The sequence below is a fragment of the Anguilla rostrata genome, chromosome 18 (assembly GCF_018555375.3).
Source record: "Anguilla rostrata isolate EN2019 chromosome 18, ASM1855537v3, whole genome shotgun sequence".
NCBI classification, from domain to species: domain Eukaryota; kingdom Metazoa; phylum Chordata; class Actinopteri; order Anguilliformes; family Anguillidae; genus Anguilla; species Anguilla rostrata.
In genome coordinates this window covers 19,671,251-19,682,283 of record NC_057950.1, presented here as the reverse complement: position 1 = coordinate 19,682,283, position 11,033 = coordinate 19,671,251, and the positions used below count along the sequence as shown (strand labels likewise).

The window sequence follows — 11,033 nt, the reverse complement described above, 5'->3', positions numbered from 1 at the left end:
AGAAGTCTACATTTGGAGCAGTATGGAGGGCAGAAACAATTGATAAGGATAAGTGCCGGATTTCAAATACCATTTACAATTCAGCCAACATACGGAGCGTTCACAATATATTATCAATTCAAGTGACTCTAAGATATATACTTTTTTGATTAGCTGAGACAAGCAAGTGAGAGCTGCAATACTCCGGCAAGGCGTTTGACCTCCACAAATGGAATGAATTTTGTCATAACTTCAATAAAATATTCGCGTGTTCTTGAGCTGAAACGAAAGGCAATTTTGTAAGTGAATGAAGTGAAACTAAACAAGTTTTAGGAATTAAAGGCAACCATTTTAAGGGGAATATTAATGGAAAATCTGGATTCTAAATGGAAAGCGCAAGTAAAATAGTAGTGTCATTTACATAATCTGCTAATATAATTAATAAATTAGATTAAAAAAAACATTTTTATAATAGTTTATTGAAACTTCATCCAGGAACACTGGGCAATAATAAATATATCAATAATCATCAACAATGTACAAAAATAAAGACACAAGGTTGTCTCTGGGCATAACAAAATCTTTCCAGCAAACGAAACATGCTTTGTAGCTACTTTAACCACAGAAGCCATGCTAAAATTGTTCAAATTATACAAAAATGAAAATGTACACAGAATAACTTCACGTAGCTATAATAAAACTATTTTAGTAGTGAAATAAAACGTCGAAAAAACAATATAATTTCACTATTTTCTCGAACTGTATATATATTTATTTATTTATATTTATATATGACCACAGAAATAAATCAACCCATTTCAGTTTTCTTATTTTAACGATCCTTGTTACAAGGAACACAGCGCATCCGTCATTCCAGCAAATGATGAATTTTACAACAAAAAAAAGAAAAAAGAAAGAAAATCCATTTAAACCTGCATGCATCTCACTCCCACTTTTTTTGACACAACACTAAATATTTCTTATTTATCTTCAAAACAACAATTTCTCAGTAAATTAGCCCAGATTAGTAGATGATGTCCAAGAACAAATTGAACGTGTGTATGATCCCTTTTAATATGATAAAAATTATTTACATCGTGTGATGCAGCTCTGGAGACACCTAATAACCAGCGAATCAGTTACCTTGAAAATTGTTTTTGACCAGATCCTTGTTACAAGGAAGAAAAAGTAGGTTTAACATGTAAAACTAATGAGCAAACGAATGAACTGAAATATTAAATTGCAGGCATGCATACAGTTTTGTTTCTTCTTGTCCATCTTAAAATCTCCCCCAGGAACATGAAATGATCGCACTACTTTGTGGCATAGTCTATTTATTTGAAGACGTTCAATGTTCAGTCCTACTTCATTACGTCCTTGTTTTCGGACGAAAGTCTCGTGAGTCCGGCTGAAGTAATAGGAATGTGAGGAGGTGGGGGCACCTGGCAGATGGTACAAGGACACGGTAAACCTGCCCAGTGCTGGAAACCACTCCCGAGTGGAAGCGGGGGCGTAGGCGCTGTCTTCAGCAGGGAGTGGGGGGCTCGGATGGAGGTTAGTCCAGGTAAAGTCGTGGAAAGAGTGGCCGAAGTGGAAGAAGGAAGTGCGCTTCCGAGTAGCGGGTGCACCTGGTGGGGAGAGTTACCGGTGTGCACCGCGTGACTGGCTGAGTGTCCAACTGCACTGCAATGAAACGCAGAGTGGTGCCCACCATAAATTTCTCCAACCAGCCTCTTCATCTCGTCCAACGAGCTCGTGAGCATCAAAATGTAATTTCTGGCGAGCAGAAGCGTGGCAATTTTGGACAACTTCCTCACGGACGGCCCGTGAGCGTAAGGCATCACCTCTCTGAGTCCGTCCATTGCCAGATTCAAGTCATGCATCCTCTTACGTTCTCGGCCGTTGATTTTCAGTCTGAGCTGCTGTACCTCTTGCTCGGTCACCTGCTTCTTGAGTTTGTACTTGCTCCCTGTAGGTGTTTTATCCCCGTTCCTGGAAAGGTGTTCGCTCGTCATCTTCTGTAGAATTTCGTTCTGAGTGGAAGACACGGAATTGAGTCGCCCGTCTTGCAGGTGGTGGTCTCTGAGATAGATCCCGTCCATGTCTGGCGAAGAAGCTCTGCTCGAGCTGGAATCTGAATTCATTTTTATTAGTTCGGCTGGGTAGGAGGTCGCTTTCCTCTCTGTCTCTGCCTCTGTTTTTAAAGTCAGTCTTGTCTGATCACCTGATTGCTGTCGTCGGCGTGCTGTCTTTGGTTTTTCAGGGGTAGTTAATCAATATAAAACGCTCTCCGGCCGCTGGCTTGGGTTGCTTTGTTTACTTTTATCTCGAGGGTGCGCCTCTTGGTCTGTAGCGAGGTAACAGGGGGATCTGCGTATTTATAGAGCTGCTTAAGAGCAGGGCACAAAGAAGCCCTCCTATTCATATGGTCTTGTTAGGATGACGTGCGCGTTATACGGGGCGGCGTGCTTTGACTGTCCCATTGACCAAGGAACATCTATTCATACTCATTGTTTTGCCACCGTGGGGGACACTTCAGTCCTGGATCTTCTGAAACCAAGGCAACTTGAAAACACTCCTCAGCTCACTAGATATAATAACGGGTTTGTTTTTTTTTGTTGTTTTTTTTGTAGATTGTCTCATCGGTTTATCTTACGCGCATCCCATAGCCTGCTTTTTCTGTTCTGCTAAAGTAAACACGGAGATTAATTGCAGATCTGCCTTCGTCCACGCCAGGGGTAAACCGTATAAGTGGAATGGTACCGGAATATGGTTTTGGTATGGCTAATTTGAACAGAATTGTGTTGTTTTCGGACTATTTTAAAATGCACTGTCAATCATTAGACTAAATAGCAATTCCATATTGACAGTTCAATTTTGACCTTTGTGAGTAATAAAACGTTTCATTGGTTATGCCATATTGTGTATATGACCAATATACACACACTTATATTGGTCATTACAAGTGTGCGCGCGCCCATATATATATATATACACACACATACACACATTTATTTATTTATGTATTTAATTATTTATTTATGCATGCACACACACTTACAATGCGCTAAATTAAATAGACATTAGTTTGCTTGCTCCTTTTGCAAAGTAATTTGAAACCATTATACTTATTTACAACTTTCCAGCATAACAACATTTCATATGACAGGTGAAATCCGTTATATTGTATAAGTGAGCTGTTAATGAGCTACAGTACACGCAAAAATGTCGTCATCGTTTTTTTTCTTCCAAAAACCTAAATCAAAAACACTTTTTATTGAGAGGGGTTGAGAAGTAAGTTTTGCGTCAGATGACTGGTCGTAACATGACAAAATTAGATCTTATCCTGTCCAGAGCAGAACTCATCCTTAAACGCAATACTGTTTCTGTCATAACGAAATAGATTTACCCTGACACAGTAGTCGCTTTCGATGGTGATTTCGTGTTTTTTTTTAAGATTATAGCCTACTGTGAAATATTCCGTTAGTGTGTCAATTTCTTCCTCTGAACCCAAGCTGTTTAAATAAAAATGCTATCGCTTTCTAGACATTATTATTATTATAATTATAATTATTATTATTATTATTATTATTATTATTATTATTATTATTATTATTATTATTATTATCATTAACAAATTGAAAGTGTACATTTACATTTTAGCAAAGTCTACATCAAACAAACTTTCTCAATTTCAGAAATATAATCTCACATGGATTATGTCGAGCAGCCTATATGATGTAAAAATGAAGATGATTCCTTCCCTTTTACTTCGTCCAGCGATTTGTCATTCAAGACTCCTAAAACAAACTCTTCGAATAACCCAAATTCCATCAATGCTACATGTGTCGGATATGTTTTCAGAAACGTTCACGTGGTAGCTCAATTTGCAATGTCCCATTAATGGATCAAGCCCCAGATTCTACATTAGCCCATTAGAGACAACCATTTGTAATTGCTTTTACAGCAGCGGATTATATTCGATGGCTTCACTATGTTTTGACATTTTATACCAATATGCTCACCTCTGCTGTGAATAAAGTATAGTTGTCACATATATATCTTTTAATTGTGCCTAAAAGTAACATGTGCACTTCAACATTGTTTCTGAAATATTTTAAAATGAATTACCTTTATGTTCTGTGCTGCATGTTAATAAAATATGTAACCACCGTCATAATTTGACATTATTAACAGAATAATGATCCACATAAAAAAACTTCTAAAATGGACGAACCCTATAGGCCTACCTTATCAAGAGTTTGATTTAACAGTCAACCTTCTGTTGGGCACAGTGCAATGACATTGCAAAACCACTGTAAATAATGGAATAGTTCTCGTTTACATATTTAAAGTGGCCCAGTATGACATCGCTGTTTTTGTTAGCATTAGGTGAAGAACGTAATTACAGTATTGCTGTTATTAACGAAGGGTTAAAACCACGAAAATGTCTAGCATCATTCCATGAACTATGTTTTTTGAACCAAATCAGAACATATTTGAATAATTTGTTATTGTCATTCCGCAAATATTATTATTATTATTATTATTATTATTATTATTATTATTATTATTATTATTCAATTTAGAAAAAATAATACTAGTAGTAGGCTAGTAGTCGTAATAAAAACTCTCTGGATAGGAAAGATATTTACTGTTATACACATTTTGCCTTTAAAGAAAATAACATGACAAAAAATACTTCCCCTTCAGTTTTTAAAATCGCATTTGGAAAAAGCCCTCAAATTTATATAAAAAGGTTTCAATAGAACATGACACTTAAGACCGTTTGCTGGGACTCATGCGCGCTCACGTGCGCGCGCGCACGCACGCACACACGTTCGTTCAGGAAATTGCTTTATAATTCCTCACTGCACAACACATTTATTAGACATATAGGAACTATACACTTTATAATTTTATCACTTTATAACATTGCTAGGTATGATTATTATTATTGATAATTATTTCATATAATTTACCAATATAATACTATTGAAATACTGGTAATTAATACATGTATTGTATAATTAATACATGAACAAATTAATTAGCAGGCTGATTTTTGTCCACAGTCTAAGCAGGGCCGTAAAACTGCTACAGAAAATATATTTTAGAGCAAGCATTCCTGAAGGCCCACTACAATGACCGCTCTGCGGCCGAGGACCCCGCCTGGGTACCGTACTTCACTACTGGGACATGAACGCTCAGACTGAACCACGGTGGTAATTAACACACTGGAACACGGAGGCTTCGCGACGTGTCTTTGGTATTGATCTGCATACCTGCCGCCTTTAGAACAATAATGCCCAAATGAGCGAACTTAATGCCCATCGTATTCGGCTATAGAGGATATGGTAATCAGACAATGTAGCTTAATTCATCTGAAAGTCCAAAACTTGATTTAGGCCTATGCAATATGAAAATTCAAACAAAAAAGAAAAAGCGCAATGGGAATTCTGCACTTAGTGACAGGGATTTCCACGTGGGACACTAAAAGCGATTTATTTTTAAATAGTTTTGGATTCTGTTAAAAATTTACTGCATAGTTTGCTTAGGCTTGGGAACCAATTGCAACAGACAACTCTGTCTAAATATGTTTTAATACCATCAAATAAATTATACTGCTTAAATATGCTAGACCTGTACTACACGGGGCTACAAAGATATTTACACTGAAGTTCTGACTGTGACGACGTGACGTCATGCAGGTGCTGACTTGCATTATCCGACGGTAAATTGCAGGACATTTTTTGTGAGCTGGGAGGTCCGCATTATCCAACAGCGAACAATACATCCTTTAGTGTTTAGTATTGTATTCCATTAAACGGAGTTACATCATAGATAGGCTACAGTTATAAAATATAGTATTTTCTGCGGTTACATTAATAAGCAGAACATGACATCCCCATTTTTAATTAAAAATGATGCGTTGAAGGCATGTAATTATACGCATGGCATTCACTGGAAATAAAACAATCCTGAAATTATAAATTGAAACAAATGTAAGTGCTTTATGCGGGCTTTAGAACGAGATTACTGAAGGAAGTCAATCAGAACTGTCGAGGTACCTTGCCAAAATTAATTCAAGTGACTTTTTTCCCCTCTGCAATAGCGATACTACAGGAAATTAGACCTTTCAGCCAATGAAATATACTCTCGGATGATTGACTCTGATTAGAAAACATAATTGCCTCTTTATTGAATATCATTAGCTGTACTGATTTGTGTGGAAGAATGACTTTTGTTTACATCTGGTTGGTACAACTGCAGGAAGATCACACACCCGTAAAAAGGTTGTCCTTGCAAACCATACTTACATAATGATTAGAATTATAAAATAAACAACTAATACATCTGGTTGTGAAAAGTAATAATGGAGCACAAGCTGAAATAAGACTCTGTAGTCTGGAGTCTATAGACAGCAGCAGTATCAATCTAAAAAGCCAACTCACTCACACTCATATATTAATTTAAGTTATAAACATGAAAATAAAAAAAACTGGGATTTATAAAGGTGATATACAATGAGGTCATAATGTTGGGGACAAAGACATATTTTTCTTGATTTAGCTCTGTACTCCACAATTTCAGATTTGTAATCAAACAATTCACATGTTGTTAAAGTGCACATTCTCAGCTTTTATTTTTATACATTTGGTTTCACCATGAAGAAATGACAGCACTTTTTATATATAGCCCCTCATTTCAGGGTATCGCAATGTTTGGGGTGTACATATGTTATATAAATGAAAGTAGTCATGTTTAGTAGGCTACTTTGTCACATATCCTTTGTATCCTGTGACCAATAGCCATCCTGAGCCGCTGAGCATCTTCTGCGCCATCTTCAGCTCCTGCTTGTTTTGGGGGACAGTTGTCTTAAGTTTTCTCTTCAGCATATGAAACTAGCGTTCAATTGGATACCGATCGGGTAAATGACTTGACCTGTCAATAATTTTCCAGTTTTTAGCTTCTAAAAACTCCTTTGTTGCTTCGGCAGTACATTTGATATCATTGTCTTGCATTAGGATAAAGCGCAGTCCAATGGGCTTGGAGGCATTTGCTTGAACTTGAGCAAATAAGATGCTTCTGTACACTTCAGAATTAATTCTGCTGCTGCTATCAGTAGTTACATCATCAATGAAGTCAAGTGAGCCAGTACTTGCATTAGCAATACAAGCCTAATTCATAACACCCCCACCACCATGTTTCACAGACGTCAGGGTAGGGTGCTTTGGATCTTGGGCAGTTCCTCTTGGCCTCTACACTTACTGTAGCTCTTGTGATCACTTGTGATACAAGTCCATCTTGCTCTCATCTGTCCACAAGACCTTTTCCCAGAATTCAAGCAGAACTTTTATTAACTTCTAAGCAAAGTGTAGCCTAACCATCCTGTGTTTGCGGCTAAACAATGGTTTGCATCTTGTTTGTGTAGCCTCTGTACTGCACTGTGTTCGTGCAGTCTTCTGTGGACAGTAGTCACTGATACATCCATACCTGCCTCTTGAAGAGTGTTTCTGATCAGTCAGACAGGTGTTTGGGGGTTTGTTTTCATTAAGGTAAGAATTATTTTCTCAAAATGTAGAGGTTTTCCTTAGCCTAAAAGGCCCTTTGCGATTACTGAGCTCACCAGTTCTGTCTTTCTTAATGGTGTTCCAAACAAATAGTTGTGTTCAACCTAAAGTTTGGACTATGTCTCTGACTCTTCTTATTTCTCAGCCACATAACCGCTTTGTCCATATTAACTTTCATTGTCACAACTCTGGTCCTTGTGTTGACAAACAGCAATAACAGACTCCAAAGGCAATCAAATGCCTGGAATCAAGACTAGATATTGTAAGCTCTCTTATACATATGCTGGGCAAGCAATGGAACACACCTGACTAATCAGAAACATCTGTGAAGCCATTTGTCCCAATCATTATGGTGCCATGAAATAGGGGGAACTATGTTAAGTGCTGTAATTTCTGCATGGTGAAACCAAAATGTATATAATTAGCCTTTAATGCAAGCTGAGAATGTGCAGTTTAACTACATGAAAATTGTGTACATTGCCAAATCAAGAAAAAAAAGATGTACAAAAAAAAAAAAACATTATGAAGCTCACTGTAAGTCAAGAATACTGATGGCTTAAACAAAGGTCTTTGGAGAGCTACAGGTTCTGCTGGTTTCTTTGCTACTCAGTATTTAACTGTGTCAATTAACTTGCCTCACCTGGATTCTTAGGACTGAGTTGGTTACTCATTTTAAGGTGAAAACCAAAACCAGCAGATCCTATGGCTCTCCGATATTTTTGTTTGTGTTTGGAGGTTCACTGTGGATAATGTACAAACTCTCTGATTTCACATCAGCTATGCTACTTAGGAAAATTCTGTTACAGAAAAAAATTTGATCATTTTAAAGAAGTAATTATATACATTATTTATACCAAGTTCTGTGTCAAATAGAAAATATAAACTACAAAATGATTTCTCAGAGCAGACTGGCTCCTGGCTGCCATGTTTTAAACAGTTATTTTTCTCTCAACTGCAATTTTTTTAAACAGAATCTTACATTTATGAAAACCAGCCGATTTCTCATTTAGAAATTTGAATGTTTTTGGTGAGATCAGCACTATTATTATATTATAATATGATGGTATATGACTATGAGCCATGCTCTTCTGAGATATTTCCAAGGCATTTGGAGAATCACAGAATAAAATATGCAGTATATGCATACTATACAGATGGGGAGTGCATTGGTTGGCTTACTCTGAATTTGGAATGCTTTATTTGACATTAAGCTAAAGCATGAGACAAAGATAGCATGTAGCAATGTTTGTGGGAAGAGACTAGCAAACAGCCTGGCTAATGGATTGCACACAAAAACACTGCATGCATTGCAGAAACAGATGAAGCAGTCCATGTAGATAGCTTGTCTACTCCCTCCTGTGCAGCACAAAGTCTTCTGTCTAACTGAAGTTTTTATTTTTCATACCCAGATATTTACCCTTCTTTTTGTATAACGTTTTTATGTTTTCATATCTGCTTACACATGCTTTTCCTCTGTATTTCCATCAGATCACCTATATCACCTTTGCCAACCTTGGCTTAATGTCACGTAATCTCAGCATGACTTCCTGGTAAAAAGTAGGTTTAGAATGCTTGGAAAAGATTGACAGTTTTCCATTACCTGCAAGCTGCAGCCAAATTAAGTGACCACTCTCCCTTTTTTAAAATAACTGTATTCATTATTCGTCACGTTTCATTTACACAGACGTACTGTTGTTCTGTTGCTATAGGCTACACAAGTTTGGATGCAAACCCTTTGCATGCATAGCCCAACAGGCTATGGTTGCAGTATTATTAGGAAACTATTGCTAAATGATACACATTGTAGCTTGCCCTAGTGGCCACTAAGTTTGAAATCTTTTTTAAATAAAATGTAATGCTCTAACAAATGTTTACAGCTCTTAATTTTAGTCTAGAAAATAATTTAGACCTATTAATAAATGGCATTTTTGTGTTCATCATTATATCCATCCATTATCTATACCCACTTATCCTGGGCAGGGTTGCGGGGGGTGCTGGAGGGAGGTGCAGGAGCCTATCCCAGCACGCATTGGGCAAGAGGCAGGAATACACCCTGAACAGGCCGCCAATCTATCGCAGGGCACACACAGCGTTCACTCACCATTCACTCACACACCCATGGGCAATTTAGAGTCTCCAATTAGCCTACCTGCATGTCTTTGGACTGCGGGAGGAAACCGAACATGAAGTACTCCGACATAACCCACGCGGACATGGGGAGAACATGCTAACTTCACACAGATATTCAAACCCAGGACCTTCTTGCTGTGAGGCAACAGTGCTACTCACTGCACCACTGTGTCGCCCTCATATGCTGTAAAGATTGGAAGCAAGAGAGCAGAAAGCACAGGCATGGCCTAAAAATCTATGCACTCCGGTAAACAGTAAATTAATCAGAGGCATAATTCTTCTTCTTCAGAGCATGACGGGGTAAAATACATGGTAGTTTGTCGTACATATTGTTCTTTTACTCATTTACAGATAAACTTCACATAAACTGAACAACTTTACTTTTTAAACTGCTTTTTAGGTCTTAGATATAGAATCCTCTGATTTTTCAGATCTCCTTCACTCTTAAGACATTTAGACATGCGATATTGTTTCTTGAACAAATCATCTTCCTCCTCATTATTTTAGCTACCAAAAGAGATGTTCATTACAGTGCTTATTACAGTTCATTACACCAGTGGTCATTACAGTGTTTATTTAAATAACTTGGAGATGACCCTAGAAGCTGAAAATAGATAAGAAAAGGTTTATGGACCTGAAAACAACAAACTATATTCACTAGCATTGTTATGATGCTTTTGGTGAATATCATTGTTAGTAATAAAAACTATTTTAAAATCTAAAAAAAGTTGCTAAAAAGAAACATAAAATAAGTGTGTAAGAGAATGACATAAAAGGATCCATGATGCATCATCCATCCATTAGAAGCCATCACGAAATGCATCTCATATTCCACAGCAATAAAAACCTCACAGAAAGAGGAGAAGTATACCCACAATTCCATTGTTTGGGTTAAAAAAGGAACCTTTCCTCATAAGGTGCAGCAATGCTAAGAAAAGCTCTCAGCTTCTTTGCTCTCTCTTGGTGGCATTTGAAAGTGTAAAGCTTTGAATACCAATTGCTTGAACTGGACATATGTGAATCCCTTTTAATCCTACTAATCCTGTCTCCAAGTGTTTCTTTGTCTGTAGGGGCAACACACATAGATCTAAGTGAAAGTGTTCCTAATCCAGGCAATGTGGAAAAATGTCTCAGTATGTGAGAAGGGGAGAGGGAGGGGAGATGTAAGGAGAGAGCTTTATTGTCCCATTGGCTGTGGGGGTGGCTCTGGGGGTTTTGAAGAAGGGGGTCCTCTCACCTACTCAACTGTTAGGGGCAGGAAACCCACCCAGTAGGATGGGCCTCCTGTTCCCCAACACTTCTCCACCCTCCCGCCAGTCGCAACAAACTCCCCAAACCACCGGCGCATTT

At 37.7% G+C, this 11,033-nt stretch overlaps 1 protein-coding gene across 1 annotated transcript; it reads right to left on the bottom strand.

Moving 5' to 3' along the window:
- Window positions 1-440: 440 nt before the first annotated feature.
- On the bottom strand, window positions 441-2,340 carry olig3 (oligodendrocyte transcription factor 3). Its single transcript, XM_064317348.1, has one exon. The coding sequence runs from the start codon at window positions 2,121-2,123 to the stop codon at window positions 1,341-1,343; it is 783 nt and encodes a 260-aa protein (XP_064173418.1). The 5' UTR covers window positions 2,124-2,340; the 3' UTR covers window positions 441-1,340.
- Window positions 2,341-11,033: the final 8,693 nt, after the last annotated feature.